The sequence below is a fragment of the Apostichopus japonicus genome, chromosome 23, assembly GCF_037975245.1.
Source record: "Apostichopus japonicus isolate 1M-3 chromosome 23, ASM3797524v1, whole genome shotgun sequence".
NCBI classification, from domain to species: Eukaryota; Metazoa; Echinodermata; class Holothuroidea; order Aspidochirotida; family Stichopodidae; genus Apostichopus; species Apostichopus japonicus.
Genome location: NC_092583.1, coordinates 9,089,067 through 9,112,328, shown reverse-complemented (window position 1 = coordinate 9,112,328; position 23,262 = coordinate 9,089,067). Strand labels below are relative to the sequence as shown.

At 36.1% G+C, this 23,262-nt stretch overlaps 1 protein-coding gene across 1 annotated transcript in view; it reads right to left on the bottom strand.

Moving 5' to 3' along the window:
- LOC139964437 (uncharacterized) overlaps window positions 1–23,262 on the bottom strand; it is a 33,127-nt gene that overhangs the window by 3,730 nt on the left and 6,135 nt on the right. The window contains exons 4-17 of the mRNA XM_071965993.1: window positions 22,739–23,003; window positions 20,896–21,422; window positions 18,883–18,967; window positions 8,410–8,733; window positions 7,374–7,856; window positions 6,954–7,180; window positions 6,370–6,531; window positions 5,157–5,309; window positions 4,389–4,449; window positions 3,461–3,777; window positions 2,922–3,099; window positions 2,120–2,443; window positions 1,022–1,251; window positions 198–341 (exon numbers count right to left, since the gene is read on the bottom strand). Coding sequence (XP_071822094.1) covers window positions 198–341; window positions 1,022–1,251; window positions 2,120–2,443; window positions 2,922–3,099; window positions 3,461–3,777; window positions 4,389–4,449; window positions 5,157–5,309; window positions 6,370–6,531; window positions 6,954–7,180; window positions 7,374–7,856; window positions 8,410–8,733; window positions 18,883–18,967; window positions 20,896–21,422; window positions 22,739–23,003 — 3,480 coding nt within the window. The remainder of the gene's footprint in view (window positions 1–197; window positions 342–1,021; window positions 1,252–2,119; window positions 2,444–2,921; window positions 3,100–3,460; window positions 3,778–4,388; window positions 4,450–5,156; window positions 5,310–6,369; window positions 6,532–6,953; window positions 7,181–7,373; window positions 7,857–8,409; window positions 8,734–18,882; window positions 18,968–20,895; window positions 21,423–22,738; window positions 23,004–23,262) is intronic.

Here is a 23,262-nt window from a genome sequence, read left to right as displayed (position 1 = left end):
GATGATAGAAGGAGACAGTTTTAAAATTCATGATGTTTATTTGTATAACAACATATGCTTACACCATATACATACCACTCAACATATGCATAGAACTATACTTCCAACAAATGCAAATTACCTGTGGAACAGGAATTAGATGCATTCATTGCATTTTGCCGACACATAAAAAAGAATATTTTACAAGTATTACTAACCACTTTTCTAGGATGTGGATTACACTGTGATGTACTGGAGTTAGTGCTAAGATGTAAAGTTGAAGTCATAGATTTGAGTTGAAAAGATAGAGGATCATGAATTATTGTTCCCTTTTGCTGGTAGATTTCTTCATTGAAAAGACTCTATTAACATGAAAAATGAAACAATTTAATATTATATTATTATTAATGTAAATTTGAATATTAACAACAATGCACACACTGCTTAGATGTCCTATGTACGACCAAGAAGCAAAAGGAACTGCTCCCAGAAAATGGCCCACCTGGTCATTCTTCGAAAAAAAAGGAGATAGAATGGAATGTCTGATAGGATGCATTATCAAAGATCATTAATAGTCTAACAGCCTTTCTTCTGAACTATAAATCTTTTCTGTCTCATCTTGAACACCTGGTCAAGGTGTGTTTACAAACGTGTCTGTAATCACAAGTTTGTTGTCAGTTGTCAATGACCACCAACAATAAATTATTGAACACTCAGTTTTGTTCTCGGACATTTTATCATTGTGTTTTTGACCACTGTAAAGTTATAGTTTTCAACCATTAATGACCACAGATAGCCTTAAAAAGCTTATCTCACTTGACCCTTCCCTTAACTATATCATCACAATTTGACTGTCGGAGAGATTTGAGCTTGTAGGGTATCAAGCTAGAATTTAATCATTTCCATCGCTAAATAGCAATGGCTAACGATGTATTAACCATGTACAATTCTGTGTATGAACCATGTGTCATTCAGAAAGACAGACAACTGGAATCCATGAGATAATTAGCAATACCACTCGAATGACAAAGCTGTTACTTACTTCATGCTCCAGTGTATCATCATTATGAAACCAAAGATGGATTGTCAATTGATCCCCCGGATCAGAAACTCTGTTTATGATCGGTAGAATACAAACACGCTTCCTCATCTTAGGTACGAAAGGGACATGAAGACCAATGAGACAGGGTTTCTGAGCTTCAACTGCAAGGTGCTGACTATTCATAGAACAGCTGAGGTGTTTCCTTTCTAAGCTCCATTTGACAGATTTATCTGAAATTCAAAAACAGTTTGCTAGTAAGTGTTTATAAGATGATGAAAGGTATAACACCAATCCTAACCTATACCATAGATGATTTTAAAGGGACAATCTGGTGGTAGAAAATGCAGCACTGCATATAGAACATCGAAATAGTACGATATCATGTGTCTAACTCTATGTATGGATGCAAGGTCACTGGATGAAACCCTCAAGTTTAACATAGCTTTAAGGATATTATTTCCCTTTGGAAATGTTGCTTATTTCTCCCGAAAATGTGCAACATTTGAAATGTTTGCTCTCAAGGTACAACTGAAAGGTTCCTTGAAATGGGAAATATCTGTCTGAACCTTACCTCCTTCGTGAGATATTGACGTTTACATCACACAGAACCAGAAGGCTTAGTGATTTTTGTTCCTATATTGTGTTTGTGTACTTAGATGGCTTCACATATCAATGTCACTATCCTTCTTGCTTTACTTTAGCAGTTATGAAGGTTTTGAATGTTTTCAGGCTTTGACACATATTAACCTCAAATGACCTATTAACCAGAGCAAAACACTTTAAATTTGTTTCACATACCCTAGTGGATCCGAATAGTACATATATGTTCACAAAACCTTTGTTGAATCATTAATTGTGCTTACAAATGTTTTAGAATTTTACCTCAACAGATAAGCATGGATTTGTATTCATTTAATATGGCACCACACTCCCAGTGTCAAATAATTCAATTATGCACTTTCAACTATCATGTCAAGAGATGGTACACACAAGCTCATAAACATACTTCTGTTAATGAGACAAATGTTAGTAACTTTACATCAAGCTCACTGGAGTAGAAAAACACAACACAACACAAGACAAAATAATGAAACAGACCTTTTCGTAAGACACCAGAGTACACATTAATACCCATCTGGTTTGTTGTAGTAAAAGCACAGTGTGGAATAATCACGGTGACAGGCTTGTGAAAGGTAAGACTTTCTGGACCAAATTTCACAAAGGGGGTCAACCTCAGACTCTTGTTTGAGAAAGGTCCTTTAATGGCAGGTTCAGTAGAAACCCACAGACTAACAATCCTTCCAGTGTGTAGTGCCCCAGCTGGAACACGCAGAATGACACCTGCGATAACCACCTCTCCTCCACGCTGATCAAAGTATTGTTCTTTATATAGATTTGACCCAGGGAACAAAGGAAGTCTCTCTGGAGGAGAAAAGTTATATGTTTCATGTCAAAGGAAAGTATTTTGCCACTATCATTAAACATCTGTTAATTACATATACTGTTTCAATTCACATCATGAAAATAGCCTCTCTTACCCAACGCTGCTTCTATTGGATATTTGTCTACAATAATGAAGAATCAAACCATACTTGACTGTGGAAGAGTGAACATTAGACATGTTCGATGCGATTCATGGAAATAGATATAGAAGAGAATTTTCATTAACGGTGACAAGAATTAGGTTTATTTACCGCATCTAGATTATATTCTATTTTTCAGCTATTTTTTGCGTAATATTCCTACAAAAATAAATAACAAAATCCTTTTCTTTCCATGAACACTGAAATAGACAAGGGCATGAAATGAGGTCCTAGAATGTCATATAAGATTGAGGTTGATTAAATCAGGAAGACATAAATAAGAAATACCAATGTAGCTGAATATATGGGTACTTTACCATGCTCTTCCTTAGCAAGCAGCAATAGCCGTCTTCCCAAGTCCAGCTTTCCATGAGACAATTTCAAGGCTCCTTGGATATCCAGTCTCTTGTATCCCTCTTCTATCAAAATTTTGAAATTTACTGACAATTGTGGTTCCCTTTTTGACATGACTACCTGTTTCTCTGGAACTTTTACCTGAAGGAATAATGTTGAAATATTAAAAATTGTTTATAAAATTCACATTTTATTATTCTGTCATGAATATAGAAAACTAATTACTGCATTTGATTTGGCTTAGTAAATTTCTACACACACTTCCTGTACATTTGATCTCTACAAATGTAACTTTAGGTAAGCAAAAACTGTTACAATTAGTGGAAGGAAACATTTCAGACAGACTTGCATGAGAGTAAAATGAATACTTTACATATCAGAAATAACAGTCTGTAATAGGCCTTCTAATCTTCTAAGATCTTGATTTCATGCAAAAGTGACATTTTGTTTTGCTTTCACGCTTTAATTATTATGTCTTAACAAGGTTTTACTAAGCACATACTATTTTCTTATCATCTTTCGCTCCTTCCTTTTCCTTTCCATTCTTCTTCTGTGACGTATCAATGTACTTCAGCACCTTTGTTGCCACCTTATTAAAGTGAATAGCTTTCAGTCCTTCATACAGTCCAATCATTCTATCTGGCATGATGAGTTCTCTTTCATCCAATATTTTCATCAGTATCTCTCCAGATTCTGGTGTTTTCTGAATTGTTTCTTTTTCTGCTGGTGTGAGCCCAAAGAACATGCCTAGCTGTTCACAATGTTGTTTATCCAGAAGCTTTGCAATCTCTCCTCTCCTCTCTTCATATTTGTCTAAGTCTGAAGTGAGGACAACAACATTCACAATACATTCAAATGAGAGAAAAGACTAGATTCACATGTATAACTAAGAGTGCATGAATCACAGGCTACTTGTGTGCCCGGTTTGAACAATGATCAATGTTCACAACTAACATGCACAAGTAAGTACACAACTGGCCCACAAAAAGAACGTTGGTGCGTGCACACAATAAATTGGTTAATGATACTGTCCAAACCTTTCCTGCAACTTTCAACTTTTACCCCTCGTCTTGTGCATAAATTCTAGTCTTGTTTACAGTTTCATTTTCCAAAGTAGATTTGAGCTACAAAGTAGCTTTTGATTAAATGTGTCCCAGTAACCTTAGTTGTTATAAGTGACACTCAGGTGTGTCTACTTGTAAAACCAAATGCTATTACATTTTCACGTCTATTTAGACACTCACCTGGGTCCATGTTCTGTATGTTTGCTTACTTTTTCATCTCCACTAACACATGCTTACCTGGTGCATGTCTAGGATAATGAGCATTCATTTTAGTTTTTGTGCCAACTTCACTTTAGATGCAGGTCAGAGTGGACTTTTAAATTACCTAAATCCAACCATTCATTAAAATTCCACTTAAAAACTTACCTAGATGTAGTTCTCTGAAAAGAATTTTCTGACTTTCTGGAGATAAGAGAATGTTTTTCACCTGAAGAAAAACACAAAATATATGACCGATTAAAACGTTTAATGTATGAATGTTTAACATACAATATTGCAGACAATCTATCACACCCCTGTGGGTGATACGGTTTAAAGTAGAAACGTAATGTAGAAAAATAGGGCTGAAACAGACATTGAACAACACATAATCAATGTGTGAAATCCCAAGGGAACGGATTATGTTTATGACAACATATACCTATCACTTATGGAGTATTTAATTGGTACCTAAGATACCCACGAAACAAAGTTTCAAGTAACTGTTGACCAGTGCATAGCATAAAACACTTGTGATATGTAAATTGTTTTCAGCATTTCACTGCATTTTGAGTTAAATATTTTTAACAAAACACCAAAGACTCCGAAAACGGTATCAAAATAAGAAACTTAGGTACACCAGTATGCGACTGAAAAAAAAGATAGTACTTGAATAACAGACTATTATAATTCAATTAAATTCAATTGTCGTCCACCATCAAGTTTACAAAGAAAATGATTCATGAGAGAACATGCCAACAAATAACTAGAATTCAGTCACAGCACTACATTATTTAGTATACCTGAAAACAGTTGCAAGACTTCCAACAGACAGGACATTATGATCAGAAGAGAGAATATGCCACTTAATATTACATAATGAAGAAACATATGAGAACCTAAACAGTTGGAAGACAATCAGCAGACAAAACTCACCTTTGATTTTAGGATAAGGGCTGTCTGGTTCTTCTCATGTTGCGATACTTTTAACTTCACATCAACCATGTCAGTGTCTCCACCGATGTTTCTTTCAAGTCTGAACTGATGAGAGACTCTACTGGCAGCGCAGAGGTGATCAATGTCTACATGCTAATTGATAAAAGATATTGAAAATCAATTATACTGAGGATGAGAATGCTTGATATGTACTCAAAGAAACAATGCCACAAACATATAAAAGAATTATGGAAAAATTGGTCAGGAACCCCCAAACAGGCGCGTAGCCAGGACTTTGCCAAGGGAGGGGCGAACCTGTCGGCAAACCATCAGAGCCATAGATTCTGCATTGAACACTATCTAAGCGTAGCGCCACCATGAGTTGGCGCTACGCGTACAAGAAAATCTTGGCTGTAAAAGCCTCCCAGATTGCTGGAAATGGCACTTCCCAGGCCTTGTAAGTTGCATCTAAGCTTGAAATTACTAGCGATATCATAAAAACACACACAAAAATATGCTCAAGGGGGCGGTCGCCCCCTTTGCCCCCCCCCCCACCCTCGGCTACGCGCCTGCCCCCAAGACATGTGGCCATGTACAAAATCCTCATATTTCATGGGCAGGTAATGAAGATTACACTCTCTGTTTTAATAAAGAATTCCGTCACAACATTCAGCTTTATTATGTCCCATGGGATAGGAACCCTTCAGAAATATAGTCGAGCCATGGATGTTCATGTGATTGTAGATGTATACCAGCTATATCAATCCTTCTGTTTTCAATGAGTGTTCAGAGAATTACTAGGAGGGCATGTAATTAGCTAACTCATTCCTGCTCACATGACAGCCACCTTCTCAACAATACTTTAAATACAAAGGGAGGTGAATTAAAGACATCCCAATTGATCACCATCTGAGTGCAGCCATGATGAGTGAAGCTTTTTATGAAACAATGTGATACAATATAGGACCGAACTTCACAATTCATGAACCGAAATACCAACCCTCACAAAATTCTGCTCAACAACACTGCCCACCAGAATTTGTGCATAGATTTTGGTCCCTGTTGGGTTTTTTTATAACCAGAAAGTAGTAGTTGTAGGGCCAAAATTCTAACCACTAAAACATTTTGATCCACTTTATGTAACCAATCCTTAACTACAAGTCTTACTTATAATGTTAGGAGACAAATTTGAATAGCATTGGTGATTACAAACCTTTGTTGATTCTTCCTTCATCATATGGTAACTATCACCGGGCGATGACATCATCAGATCAATGTAAGAAGCAGAATCTCCGCCGTCATTCAATGTCCGGGTAACTTGAAATGTTGTATAGTTTCCTAGACTCAGTTTGGACTGGTAGTCTTCTAACAACAACTAAAATATCAGAACATGGAATAGTTAATCAATTATGCAATTTGTTGTGCGGCTTCAGTATTCTCCATCAATACTGCATTAGTAAGTAACAGCAGCTTCTGTTCCAAATGAATAAAATTACCAATTAATGTTGATTGTTTCTATCAGATCCTCTTCCTTGTTGCAAATTAAGCGTAAATGTTTGTATTTCAAATGTAACAGTGCTTTCCTTTTTATGTGCTATTGTGAATCAATAAATATGTCACACAAATGCACCATTAACCAGTCACTTCATAGTTTGCGAGTATAACATGATAAAATCCATCTTACAAATCGTGAAAGAAAGCAAGATTCCCAGTATCCGACTTATAGGTCACAGTAAGAAGCAGAATTCACCTCAAACTGCTACAGATATCACCATAGTAACAGGGGATTATCCTCACCTTGTAATCTTCATCACTGTCCTTACAGAAACAAACAGTTATTAAGACATCATCTTTGCTATCAAGTATCCCATCGATAAATGGAACAATACGGAATATATGCTTCTGTTCCGTTTCTTGGCTGACTAAATTAACAAACACGTAGCTCAGGGTGTTAATATCAAGACTGATCTTCTCCCGTTCTAGCTTCGAATCAACAGATTTCTCTTCAGTCCAAGTTATTTCACCTATGATAAGTAATAGCATACAAAATATATTACTTGGTAATCCTAAATACAGTAAATATCAATAGATTATTAAGTAAAATATATTTTACCATCATCATACTGAATCATACGGATTCTGAGTATCTAACTCATTTTACTTCTCCTGGTAAATTCATCAAATGCATTTAAAGTGCTCTTTGTTCACCATATTTACCTTCTTGTAAATGTTCTTTTCTTTTTAAGCCAGTGAAGATGATAACATCATGTCGATCTGGCTCAGGGATAATAGCCGAGTGAGGAATAGTCAGATGGGCTGGCTTGTTGAGGGCGAGTCCTTCTGGCTCTAGTTTTATCAGGGGTGTCATTCTGCCTCTACAAGCACTTCCAGGAAGGTGTATGGTGGGATCATAAATCACTTTAACAGAAATTACACCTTCACCGGATAAAGCGTCTTTAGGAATAGTCAGATGTACCCCCATGACGCTAATGGTTCCACCTTCACATTTTATCCTATGTTCAATGTATGAGTGATGATGCCTCATTTCAAGTATTTTTGAATGTTTTTCTTGTTTTGGTAGTTCTTCTCTCTTTGTTCTCTCCATCAAACTCTCCTTACTTTGGTCATAATCTTCCTGTCTTTCATCAAAACCTTGTGCTGCTGTCGATTTGTCATCAGGGACAAATGTATCATTTTCAGCTAAAAATAATATAATGGAAACACTGGTAACGGAAGCATTGACATACAATAAAAAAAAATTGCCATACTGAGCATCGTGAATAAAACGTTCTTCAACAATACAATAGCCTTGCCAATGATTTATGAAAGAGGTATTATTGAAGGAATCATAATAAAAAATGTAATAGATATGTTTCACAAGCTTTATGTTGTTAGAGAATTTGACGAGTGGCAGCAGATAACAGGATTATCAAAAGAATCCAGCATGGTGTATGAGGATCACCAGATGGCTTAAATGGATCCTTGGCTAATCCTTGGGACCTAAACTAGGGATAATCTTTGTATTTTAAATCTTATTTACGATAAAGATATGAACCAAATGGCAACAAATAATTGGTCAAAAGATGTACTTGATTCCTTTAACCTTACATACACCGTGATAGTTAATAGTTTAAATCAACACTTTGCCTGAAAGCTGAATATTAACCCCTGACTAACACACATTTCTAGAGTTTTACTGTACTGGACTATTTTTGTTTATGTTTTCTGATTGCATCCTTACATTTGTTCTTACCTGGCCAGTCAAGCAGTTCTGGTGATTGGTTTTCTTCAAACTGAAAGGTGTCAATTTTAGCCTGATATGGAGCTAATATGTATTTATTTGTTTGGTTTCGCTGAATATAAACCAAACCCTTTTGTAGGTTAGTGACATCGTACATGTTGATGATGTTTCGTGTTTTCATGAATTTAATCAGAGTGATTCCTGGTGTCTCTATCAGAGAGACCCGGCGTAGCATATCAATTTCTGCCGGTGGTAGACCAAACAAAGTTGCTAATTTCAGAGTGCTGTCTAGAGTAAGATCTTCAGCAACATTGACCATCAATCTGCCATAATCAGCTGAGATGTAAAGAAAATAAAAAATCATAAAATGTAGTTAAAGATCACACTCAGCACAACAAACCAATTGATAAAACTGATTAATAAATAATGGATAAGATCACATTTTCCTATTTATCATTTGATTATAAGAAAGCTTTATATCGCATTAATCTATAACAACAAAAATACATTTCTTTACCACAATGCAAAAATGCATAGTGGTTATGATGATGTAACATGAGCAGTTCTCTTCATGAATCTGTCATAATGTAAAGTGAGGGTGTACAACATACTTGATCTGCGTAATACAGTGAAAAGCAGTGTGATGTGACAACAAAAAATTCACAATGACACAGGCTGACCTGGAATGACCATTGACCTGAACAACAGGCTTCTTGTACAAAATGAGATAGATACATCAACATACTTAATATGAAATATGTCGTTGTTGAAATATTGTGTAAAGCATGGTTTTCACAATTTGACCCCTGGTGAACTCAAATGACCATTGACCTTTGCCCACAACATTAGGCTTCTTGTACTCAATGTGGTACAATTACATACCAAAAAAATTGCGATCTGTCCAAGCTTCCCTTGTAATATTATGATTAGGAAGGTGTTCTAGTGTAGGGAGACAGGTCAGAGGGACGTGAAGTAAATTTTTGGCATTTGTTTACTTCAAATGACCTTTGACCTCCACCAAAAGCAATAGTAGGCTCCTTAAATATGAGGTCTGCCAAGCTTCCCTTCTTGAGATATCATGTTTACAAGGTTTTCACAATTTGACCCCTGGTGACCCCAAATGACCCTTGACCTGCACCAAAAGCAATAGGCTTCTTGTACTTAATGTGGTAAGTCTACACACCAAATATGAGGTCTGCCCAAGCTTACCTTCTTGAGAAATCGTGTTTACAAGGTTTTCACAATTTTACTCCTGGTGACCCCAAATGACCTTTCACCTCCACCAAAAACAATAGGCTTCTTGTACTAAATAATAATAATAAATAAGACTATTATAGCGCCAAATCAGTAAACAAAAGTCACTGCTCAAAGCGCTTTACAAAGAAAGTAAAATTAATTTACAAAAGAACATGTGAAAAAATGGGTCTTAAGTAGACTTTTGAAAGTAGAAAGTTTATAGCATGTTCGAATGTGATCTGGTAACTTGTTCCAGAGATAAGACCCAGAGTATTGGAAGCTTCTGTAACCATAGTTCTTCAATCGTGGTTTTGGAACAGTTAAATACAGTTTGTTGGAGGAACGAAGTGTGCGAGTTGGAGTATATGGCAAGAGAAGTTGTGACAGGTACACAGGCCGTTCCAGATGATGAGCACAGAAGATGAGAAGAAGTAGTTTCTACTGGATTCTGTAGCTGATAGGTAGCCAATGAAGTTCCTTCAGAAGTGGGGTGGTTCGGGATTTTCTTCCTTTCCTTTTCACAATACGGGCAGCGGTGTTTGAGATCTTTTGGAGATTCTGGATGGTCGAATCAGGAAGGCCGAATAAAAGTGAATTTAGAAAATCAAGCTTTGATGTCACAAACGCATGGACCAGTATCTCGCAAGTCTTATTATCGAGGTAATTCCTCATCAAACTGATTTTCCTCAGTTGCCAATTTGCAGAACGACAGAGATTAGTAACGTGATTTTCAAGTGACATGGTCTGGTCAAAATATGCACCAAGGTTTCTAACAGTCGAGGAGATATTAATAGAGTCTTTACCAACAGTAAGTGGTGGAAAATTAGGTGTAACTTCAGAGAAACGTGATCGAAAAACAATAAACTCTGTTTTATCACAGTTAAGTTTCAACTTATTAGTTGTAAGCCAAGTGTTTACAGCACTTATACAGGTTTCCATTTTATGAAAAGCATTTGGCACATCATCCTTATCGAAAGCAAGAAGTAATTGAGTCTCATCCGCATAATGATGGAAATGAACACCATGGTGCCGAATAATATCACTTAACTCCGCAAGATATAAAGAAAAAAGAACAGGTCCAAGTACAGAGCCCTGTGGAACACCAGTAACTAATGGACGAGGAGACAAAAGAACATCATCAATTTTCACCTGTTGATAACGCTCAGTAATGTAAGAAATGAACCAGGATAGAACAGTACCACATAATCTATACTTTGACTGCAGTCTTTCTAACAAAATGGAATGATTAACTGTATGAAAAGCTGATGATAAAAGAACTAAAAGGATAAAGCAGTCTTCATCAAGCTTGGATGTAATAAAATAATGAACTGCATTGAGGGCAGTTTCCGTACTGTGTCCAGACTTATAAGCTGACTGGTATGGTTCAAGAAGATTCTCCTGTGTAAGATAATCCATTAAGCGAGATAAAACTGTCTTTTCCAAAACCTTTGACACGAAACTCAAGTTCGAAATAGGGCGATAATATTTTAAGCAGTTTCTATCTAAGCTGGTCTTTTTAAGTACAGGAGTCACATGAGCAACCTTAAAGGAATCAGGTACTGTTCCTGTTGACATGGAATTATTGACAATGTTCGTGATGAGAAGAATGAGTTCTGTTGAACAACCTTTAGCTAACCATGTTGGCAGCGGATCAAGCATACACGACTTTGATGGAGAGTTTTTGATAATTTTAAGTATTTCATCTTCAGTAGCTTCAGAGAAACTGTCAAACGAAGATGCAGGTGATGGCTCAGTCAAACAATTTGCAGTTGGATGAAGGCCTTGACGATTTAACATAGTACAAAGTTCCAAGATCTTCTTGGAAAAATAAACTGAGAATCTCTCAGATAACTCTGATATATGGCAGGAAAAGTTCGGCAGAATGGCACACTTCTGTTTATCTGAAAGAAAATCAACAGTCTTGATTCTTTTACACACCACATATGACCCCTGGTGGCTCCAAATGACTTTTGACCTCCACCAAAAACAAAAGGCTTCTTGTACGAAATGTGGTACATCTACACACCAAATATCAAATTGGTCCAACCTTCCCTTCTAGAGATATCGTGTTAACAAGCTAGGCATCACGAACGCACACACACAAACGCACGCACCCACACACGCCATCATGAATGCAAAGGTTACGATTATTTTCGAAACCAATAAACAATGATGGTGCAACAGATTTTCGAAGTGCCATATTGATGCAGGTAGGTAGGACAATGTTTCTGCTATATGTATATATAGACTTCAAAATGACATTAAACCAAAGTAAGCGATAAACAACATATTATTTGCGAAAAACAAAGCAATCACCCAGTTAGTGATTATCTATTCTCTAAACTAGGTCACACTTGCTTATCGTTTCTCTTGTACAGCGAATAGTTTATCTATGGCTAACACTGCAAACTCATCAAACCTGGACATATTTCATTTCCCCCGTGAGAAGGAAATAGCGCCTTCTCTTATTGAGAGAGTTCCGGAAATTTCAATGACGAAGAATTGCAGGGTCTTTACTTAAGCGGACACCAAAACTAGCCATTCCACAATATCTTTCCCCGCTACGTAAGCGCGATATCTCTCAGGTTTCATTGAATCATTGCGATCGGTAGAGAATCAATTTCATCGATCAAAGTGGCAGTATCCCCCCCTTCAGATGTACTCTTCTGCTAAATTTCCTCCTCCACCACCCATCATCATTTGAATGTAAAATAATGAAACTTACACGACAGAGATGTTTAAATTCTACATTCAGTTCAGGTGTAATATCGAACCCATTTCCTTTGCACCCATGCAGACATGGCTCCTCTCAATAGTTGAGAATCTTCTTTACCGTATAAACTTAATTTTCACCGATAGAAAGAACACCTAATTTGCGACTGATGTACATACTGTAGCTACTGTCGGTAACCGCATGTTAAAAGTTGCTGAGGGTGTCACGTTTAAGGGTGAATTTAACAAACAATTAATGTCAATGAATTGGGGGCTGATAATGACAATTATGGCAGTCGAATGCTAAGTAAGGCTTGCAGGATATATACAGTTGATATATACTATATTGTATATGAAAATGTCACAAGTATATTGAATGAATTTTGAATAACGTTTGCATTTTCATTCCAAAATATTCCTACTTGACCTTAATGCCACAACTATGAGTGTTCACATAATTGGACAACAACGGATAGAACTGAACAATGTTTAAGCCTTTACTACAAATCCTCCACAATATGAAGGATCCCATCTTCAGTTCCTTAAAGTAAGTTTGATTCAATATATTGACATGAAGAGATTGAAACATTGGCAAGGAGCATCATATTATTTCTTAACATTATTCAAGAAAGTAAACTAACTGTTAATATCAAGCATAATTGGTATATGCATCACAAAGAAATACAAGCACTAAAGAGACAAAAACATCATTGTGGACAGAACAAAATTTGCGGTACAAGATGGGAATCAAACTATTTATTACTAATAGGATTATTATTCAGAGACTTCAAGTCCAAACCAACTAAAACAACCCACTTACTTAATTCTTTTGACCATTCCAACATTCATTCACACATGCATATCGTCTACTGTGAATTTGTTCAGATCTTGTAAATTCCGTAAATCATTTCCACTTAATAACATCACTGCTTGTTTGTTGAAAATCTCCTCACTAGATGATATCACGTTTTCGTTAAAAGTAATGAAAAATTTATAAAAGCTTCTTAGATGTGCAGACAAATGTAGGATTCTCATAAACTATCGTGAATAAACTGAAATAATCTTTCGTCTGATAAAAGTATTCAAACCATAGAAGTTGAATAATATAATGTATAAGGGGACAGATTACTTATGTTAACTTCTTCATTACACATGGTGATGTTTCACTAAAGCAATATTAACGATGGCTACAAATTATGAAGAGACATTAAACCTAACAGGCATTGGGAACATGTTAACTAATACCACCTTCTGCTATGATCTGAAAATGACAAGTTTGACAAGCCCCACACGTGGCAGGCATTCCTAACACAAGCTATCCAAACTTGAAATTTCCTCAATCTTGAATAATTATCCTCGGATGGTACTTCTAAAGCCACTACAGTAACTGAATCTGAAGGATACAATTTTGTTTACTACAATATATATATAGCTGTCCGTGAGAAGAGGGGCTACTAAAGCTGAGAAGTCATTAACAAATTTTCCGATTCAGTTTTGAATTCACGCCGGCAAAAGACAAAAGCATGCGTATTACTCGAGTCTACCAATAAAGTTATTTAAAACTGAAATGTAGTATCCACTTTGACACTAAATCACATAAGGTGTAATTTACATGTTGCCTTGAGCTAACTTTAATATTATTCGAATATTCAAGCTACATCAGGTGATTGGACTTATGTTACTTGTTTTTTTTTTTAAATTAAAACAATATCTTATGTTCCTTATAAATTATAAAGATTTCATTTATTGCTATTCGCCCTTCCAGAAAATAAATAACTTTAATTGATATCAGACAGCACGGAGAAGGAAAGGTATATTTGTACAACATGATTACCGAAACGAACGATATACAGAGTCACATATAGGTTTGGTTTACAGGGTAAGTCAACTATCATCATTCCAAGCTAGTACAGCCAACAGCATGGCGATTTCAAGACATATAGTGTGCATGTTCAAATGATTAATAGAAACCCTGACCACCGTACAAAGGAAAATACATATAATCCTCAAAATGTATTTTGAGGAATATGTAATTAATTCGTTTGGCTGTTTTACCATGTTATTGAACACAGACTTTACTTGGGAGAACTTGTTTTGCATTTATAGGATACACTATGCAAACAAAACTCCTGTTTTTACATATACAATCATGAATAGTACTGCAAACACAACATGCTAGCAGACAATTGTATTGATCTGGTGGTGGTCCCTGGTGCTTCTACACTTGTTTTGAATTACCATACCCACAGGAAAGAAGGAGGTATAAAAGTTAGACAATACAAGGATCCACGGGTGGGGTGGGGAGGGGGGCTAGGAAGGGCGCTGGGTTGGTTGTGTTTAACACTGCCAACACCGAGAAAACAAAAGGATGCATATGATGGGACCATCATTACAGATTTGAACATCCCTGGTAGGCAGAAAAGGTTTGTTGATAATGGGTAGGATTAAATTCATTACCAGTGACTGTAAAGTTGTTGGTCTTTATTGAACTAGGGCTATGGATGGTTTGGAAGTCACATATGACCTGCTTAAAGGAGAGCAGGTTCACTGTTAGCTCACTTTTAAGTGAAAAGAGTAAACATAGGGTAATTAAAGGCTAAAGTATCAATGCATCGTCCTTCTTGTAAAGCATCTTTACGAGCTAATGAAAGGTTACTATCAAAGAGCATTTATAACAGATATTCCAAGATGCCCACCTGTCTTAGAGGTGGAATAAAAAGGTGGAAAATAAATAGTCCATGTATTTATTAGTTCCAAAAGCAAAGCGCATCGGAGATGAGACTAGTGTGTATTGAGCACACATCAATTTTTATTGTTGTTTCTTTGTTGTTTAACTGTAGATCAATAACAATGGATTTGAATCGAGCGAAAGCAAACTCTTGCAAATCTGGCGTTCACTGTAAACTGCCTTTCTGTACAATATTATATCTTTATAACTTTGATGAAATATCACTATTTACCAATTAACCTTTAATCTTAAAACTAAACCATTATCATTAGAACTGTGCTGCAGGTTGTCCATAAGTTAATGGAGAAAGTTTTGGCTTAGTTCCATATACAGGGGAAGGAGTGGAGCATTTGTGCAGTTAGCTACTTTTTAAAAAAGATTCACATCCCTCTTCACGTCTCAACCAGAGTGATTTACAACCCTAAACAGTTGACCTCACCACAGTGTTTTAAATTAACCTTTAACTATCCATAAGGAGAGCTAATCAACCACACATCACTCCTCTGAATACTTTATAGATGCCAAAAAAGAAATGTTTGAAAAGCTTTGCAAATGTAACTCACGGCTTGATCATATGTGCAAAATACACTTTGACCCATAATCCTCTCATCATGTACCAGTTGCTACCGACTTAATATAGAAAGAGAGAAATAAAACACACAACGACCAAATGAAAGTTTACATACATTCCAATCACAGGCTGACATCCTCCCACGATTGCAATGATTTTTCTCACGATGACAAAGATATAGTCAATGCTTCTGGGTAAACAAATAAGAGGAATGCAGGAGATTTGTTTGGGAAGAAGACCGCCATTAGTACCCGAAAAGTCCCTTCCAACCCCCCCCCCCCCCCCCGAAAAAAAAATATTGAGTCATTCGAGTGTTACACAAAAGACCAGCAGCAATACAATTAATTTTCAAGGTTGAATAATCGCGCAGGAATTCCGCTCTTTGATCGCAATGGTATACGTGTTTGACATTGCTTGGATACGAATGGAATACATAATATTAAATTTAAAAATTTGGTTAAGTAGTCATACGGTTGAACGGTTCCTTTCTGCTGAATTGAAGGCCTGCTGCTATTGTGGTGTTTCTTATTGTTGTTATTCTATGACGGTTGAATATCGCTGGCATAGATTGACAAAGGGACTCAATCGTGTGTGAGTAGCACACGCAAACCTTAAGATAAGTATTAAGTTTGGCACGTTTGGAGTCACCAACACACCATGCAGTAGTTATACAACTCTTAATGAAAAAAAAAACAGTGTGGGAAAAAGAACAACTTTGGGTGGTACAATGAGAAGGGGAGCACGGATCAAAATTATTATAATTAATATTATTACAATAGAATAGATAATGTTGAAGTGTCTTATATAAGTTGAAATTGATTTTATCTTCATAATGTTTTCACTTATAGAATTCCAGAGGGAAACATCAGAACATCTAAGCTGAGCATTATAAAAACAAGTCCTCCTGTTCATTCTTCTATGACGCAGTGTATTTCGATCAATAGTGACAATCAAACAAAGTTGGGCGTCCATAGCTTCATAATGGTTTACACTGCACTTGTTCCTATTCACGATACCCCATTCAAATATAGCGATGGAATTTCCCCTTCAAACCCCTTCGAGGCTATTGTTGTCTCACCGCACTCGAAAACATAGGTCAATTAGAACAACTCTATTTGTATACAAATAGCATAGGTGTAATTGCAGTGCACGGTGAAGGTGGAAGTTAGCTGTTGATATTCAATGGAAGGGTCTTTGTAACTGCAACCCGAGAGCAACGTAGAGCAAAGTTAGGCTATATTGTTTAATGTTTATAAACATTACTCTAGCTAGCATGCGCCTGCAATATAAACGAAAAAATGAAAACTAAAACCATCTCAGATTAACCGGACAACCAAGCTGTCAATCAGAATTAACGCCGGTTTCGGACGTGAGAGAGAGGTGGTTTACACCGTAGGCCTAATTAAAGCCCGGTATATTTCCCAGAATGCAAAAATGCATTGTGGTTCCTATGATGTAATATGAGCAGTTTTCTTCATGAATGTTACGTAATGTATAGTGAGGATGTACATGTTTACAAGGCTTTCACAATTTGACCTATGATGACCCCAAATGACCTTTGACCTCCACCAAACACAATAGGCTTCTTTAACTCAATGTGGTACTTCTACACTAAATTAGAGGTCTGTCCAAGCTTCCAGTATTGAGATATCGTGATTACAAGGTTTTCAAAATTTGATCTTCGGTGACCTCCATATGACCTTTGATCTCCACCAAAAACAATAGACTTGTTGTACTCAATATGGTACTTCTACACACTTAGTATGAAGTCTGCCCATGCTTCCCACCTTGAGATATCGTGTTTACAAGGATATCACAATTTGACCCCGAGTTACCCGAAATGAACTTTGACTTCAACGAAAAACTTTAGGCTTTTTGTACCTACTGTGGTACTTTTACACACTAAATATGAGGTCCTCCCAAGCTTTCCTTCTTGAGATATCTTCTTTACAAGGTTTTCACAATTTCACCCCTTGTGAACCCATACGACCTTTGACTTCCACCGAAAACAATAAGCTTCTTGTATTTATTGTGGTACTAATACACATTATATATGAAGTTGGTTTGATCTTCCCTTCTTGAGATATCGTGTTTACAAGGTTTTCACAATTTTACCCCTGGTGACTCTAAATGACCTTTGACCTCTATTGAAAACAATTGACTTGTTGTACTTATGTGTTGCTTCTACACACCAAATATGAAATTGGTCTGATCTTCCCTTCTTGAGATATCGTGTTTACAGGATGGGCGTCACAAACACACACACACACCCACTCGCACCCATACACAATCATAAATGCAAAGGTTACGATTATCATCAAAGCCAAAAATCAGTTCAATAGTGGAAGAAGATATAATTTATGTGGAATATGAATAAATTTAGTTCCTTTTTGAAGTACTCTTGATGTAACTGCTCATCTACACTACAAGCATATGTGATACCATAGCTACTTAACTGTCACCTTTTTAGATGAATATTGATTTCAAATCTTAAATATACTTTACCGTTATAAGGAGGGTGTGATCTACCTCACTTGATGAAAGAAAAGTAGAAACATAATAAAGAGGAATTAGGTGGGGCTTTTAATTTCTACAATATTTCACAAGAAATACATTGCAGGTGTTGATATGCCTTATGTTATTTGCTTGTATGTATATATATATATATATTTATATATATATATATATATACAAGCAAATAACATAAGGCATATCAACACCTGCAATGTATTTTGATCACATTAGTTGTAAAAGGGATACATTTATACAATCAATATGATAGAAGTTATAAGTCTTACCATTGAGCACATAACATGACCCTCCATGGTTGTTAAGTTTATTTTTTACACATCTCCTATTTGACATATTAAAGTGGTCTAGTCTCCCTAATATGTCTATGATCAACTCCCAAATGACCTTAGTTTCATTGGTACAAATTTGTTACAGAAATGCAACAGATACCCTGATGTGTTATACCCCTTGATATAGTTACTCACTAAAATGCTCACTAGAATTGCAATAGTATATCTCAACATGATCGACAGTATAACAATGCATCTATACTTATTAAATCAACTCAATGCCCACCCCCTTTGTCCCTCTTCCTACATCTCACCTGACAGCTTTGAAGATCTGCAGGTTGGACTCTTTAAGAACAAAAAGACATATAAGGAAACATTGTACTGCCTGCTTGATATTTACATCGAGCAACAGTAATTATTTTTCATTGTGATCCTACCTGCCAAAGTTGATTCCTGTGATACGTCTGGAGTTTCACACTCTTCAAGTAGGGTTTCTTCCCCCGTAACAGATGCAAATGAAACCTGCATTGTAAAAACATAGGAAAGATATCTTATTTGATGAGACCAGAGGGAAACGCCTCCCAGCGGTTACCTGCCTTGATAATCCAACCAAAATGAAAGGGTTCTTGTACTCACTATAAGAAAGACACATGCCAGATATCAGCTATGTCATGTAACACATTTAGACATAATATGTTTACAAGGTTTGTTTATAAGGCATTAAAGAATATAACCTTTGATGACCCCAAATGACCTTTGACCTCCACCACAAGCAATACGGTTCTTGTATTCATTTTAAGGAAGCCACAAAGGAGAGCCAACAAAGTTTCCTATTTTGAAGATATTTTTTTTTACTCCTGGTGACCTAAAATAAACTCTTGACGTACACCAAATTGTGAAGAAAAAATGTGCAACTACATAAGGCTATCATACAATGCATATGATCTCCTTTGATGTTCAAGTTGTGGAGATTTTTTGAGATTTTCACATTTTGCCAGCTATGCTGACCCGAAATGACTTTTTGACCCCCATTAAAACCAATAGGGTTATTTTGACGAATTGTGGGGAAGCCACATGCCAAATATGACAACTGCAGAGGTTACCGATCTTGAGATCTTGATTGTGTTACTAGCTAGGGCGTCACATGGACACAGCACACCCTTGCACCCACACACACGAACAAGCCAACTTGACTGCATAACCTGTTTTCATATCTTTCAACTGTCAAGTTACACCAGTTATGCCTTCAGCTGACACAACCAACTGATTTTAGCATAGGTGAATGTACATTTCTTAACTCATTGAACAATTTTCTGTAAAGCTCGAGATTATGTTTTCACCTTGTAATACCTTCAACTGTGGAATATTTTATAATAAATTCAAAGCATTAATAATTTAGTCACAATATGATCCTAACCTTCATAAACACAAACTTCTTGTCTACTGATGGTATACTGGGTACACATACACACTGTTATAAAGTAATAATTCACTTTCTAAACTTAATCATACTTTTAAAGCACATTTCACACCTTCCCAGATGACGCGCGCGGTAAATTAATGTAAATAAATGAAATTAATGTAAATTAATGCAGAGAACTGTAACCTAACTTCCAAAAGGAACTTCCAGAAATGGTGGCCGAACAACTGTCTTAGAAAAATGAATGTAGGCCTATCACATTGAAAGACAGACCTTCAATTACATCAATTCGTTTGATTAATTTTCTGTTTTGTTGGTCAAAAAGTCACATGATATGCTCTAATCTACTACATATTGTGCCATAGAACATGCAGCATTCCCCTGTTTAGTTTTGCTAGTCAACTTAAACTATCACTTGTTACTAATTAGTTAGAAAAATGCAGTGTAACTTCAGTTTAATAGAGAACTTACACATAAACAAAGCACACTACCATGCATTGCAAACTCTCTAAAAGAGACTTCTAGATATAAAGGGAATAAATATTTTTACCTGTGTGAAAAAGAGAGACGTGTAGGCTAGGTGTAGCACTTAAAGATTCAAATAAAATAGGGATCTTGTACTTGCAAAAGTTTCATGCCAAGAAAGATCTTTTTCAAAAATCCTCTTCTTGATTTTCATACCTTTCCATGTTTTGATTGACCTCGTTTAATCTCAAATGATCTTCGACCTATATTAATATGTGTACATTTAATGTACATCATATGAACTAAATATCATGCTTGTATAACATTTTTGAGAAAAAGAGCTGTTAAAAGTTTGCATCATTGGACCTCTAATGTTGGACATCATAAACATTCCCTAATTTCAGAAAATACATGTTGTGTTTGGAATGGTAAACTAACAATTCACTGCTACACCACTAGATCAAACAGAATGATCATCTTGTTCATAGTAAATACATTTCTCATGACCCAAGTTAGGTAACTTGGTCATCAGATATCTATAATCACATGCTATGTGAAGTCTAACCTCTTTCTGCTGCTGAAGTAATTCTTCTTTTTCATCTTCCAATGTTTTCAGTTTGTTCTCAGTTGTATTCAATCTATATAAGAAATGTTGTCTTTCCTCATCTTTTGTCTTAAGTCTTCCGGTCAACTGTTGTCTTTCCTCCTGTGTTGTCTTTAGTGTTTCATTCAGCTGTTTTCTTTCTTCCTCTGTTGCCTTCAATACATTGTTGAATTGCTGTCTTTCCTCCTCTGTTGTCTTTAGTCTTCCTATTACTTGCTGTCTATTATCTTCTGATATTGTTAGTTTATCACTGAGTTGTTGTCTCTCTTCCTCTGCAGCGTGAAGTCTTCCAGTAATTTGATGCTTTTCACCTTTTGATATTGCTAGTTCATCAGTGAGTTGTTGTCTTTCCTCCTCTGTTGTCTTTAGTTTGTCAGTGAGCTGTTGTTTTTCATCTTCTGATTCAGTAAGTTTGTGATAGATCTCTTGCCTTTTGTCTTCTAATGCCTTTAGTTGATCCTTTAGTACTGTTTTCGTAAACTTTGAATCTGAAACAAACACATGATATGCAAATATGGTTAAAGATTATCTTCTACATAAGAGATATAGTTATGTTAATAACACAGTTCAATGTATCTTAATAATGTATGCGGTTAACTTCCAGGAAAATGTTGTGACAAACTTGCACCAAATTTAGTGAGCTCACATTTTGGTCCAACTTTAGCATGTTATTTGAGGTAACACTGTCAATCTTTCACTTTCCTTGGTGTTGATTTTGGCCATGCTTCTGAGCAATTGAACACAGTCAAGTCCCTTCAATGATCCTCCAAATTATCAATTTCAAAAGGAAAGGAAATTCCAAACTTTTACCAATCTTGTCTGAACATATCCCAAATCAAACGTTTGAGTATATCCCATAAGTTACAGGCTTATGCACATATTTGACTGTAATGCAAGACCTTGACATTGCATGAAACATTTAGTGTGGAATAATTACTCTTCTGAACATCCAAATTGGATTCTCTTTCACTGGTTATTCAATTCCTTGCCAACACATTTATCACCTTATCTGTATCAAGGTCATGGGTGGAGTGTCCATTTTTTCTATCAACAGTGGGTTAGGTAAGTAAGTTAATACAAGCATATTACCTCAAATTGTATATATTCTTTGTGTTGGTAATGCATTTGAATAATTTGCGATTCATAACATATTGAACCTTTAAAGCAGCATTTTGCGTCCTTTTCTATGATTTTTCTCAACCTCACTGATTCCACTTTGCCATAACGACATACATAACTAGCTAATCTATTTATATTTTACTTCAAATGGTGGCATAAAAGTCGAAAAAATTGCAACTTTCAACTTTGTTGTTCTCCAAGATATTTTCCGTTGGGAACCCAATAAACCTCGCCCATAATATGAATATTTAAACACTACGAACGTCATTGACAGATACGTAATATAACACCACGCTTGATTTGTGTACAGTCTATATGGCAGTTGTACCAGGGAGTTGCATAACAACTCCCTGGTACAACCAACGCGAAGTCTTGAATCTATTTTTAGCAACGGCTCATAACTTAACCTGCATCTCTGATTGGTTGAATTCAAACTAGTGGGTTTGGCGGAATTGTATGCGATTAATTTTAACTGTGAAATTTGTCGAGGACACTCTTCTCATTTATCGACATAAATCGTTAATTACTCGCTAATTAACGCTCTTGGCAGGGTGAAACTTGGATGGTATCTTAGATTGCTGTTTTATGATTGATACATGTAAAAAAAATCGATGCACATATTAAAAAAGTGGAAAAAAGCGACCCAACGCAAAATGCTGCTTTAAGCTCTCTGATATAAACATACATTGAGCTTGTTGGAAGAGAGTCAATACTGCCATCAATTTACTCAGTCCATTGTCAGAGCAAGCTGCCATTAAATAGTTGATGTCATCAGAAGAAACCTCCCCTGCCTCTTTGAGATGGTGGACAAGAGATGAAAAGGGTGTACCACTCTTCATAATGTCCTTTGATGTCTTGGCTGGAACTTCAAGGTAGGCAAGTAGCTTCTTACAGTCATTTTTTTCAATCAATAACTCCAATGATGTGAGGCTGTCAAAGAGGATGTCACTCTATAGCAAAAAGACAGCAAGAAGAAAATGAAATAAATATACTGGTGGTAGCAGACTATAAAACAACATAGATGTAGAAATTTGAGGTGTTGAGACAGCAACACATATATTTAAAGAAAGGGAGTTATTTCAAAATAATGAAGGTATGGATTATGTGACTGTGATTTACCTGAGTTCCTTAAAGTACAATATTATATGTATTTCAGAATAAATTAAAAGTATTGATTGATTGATTTTTAAGACTGTACAGACAAATGCT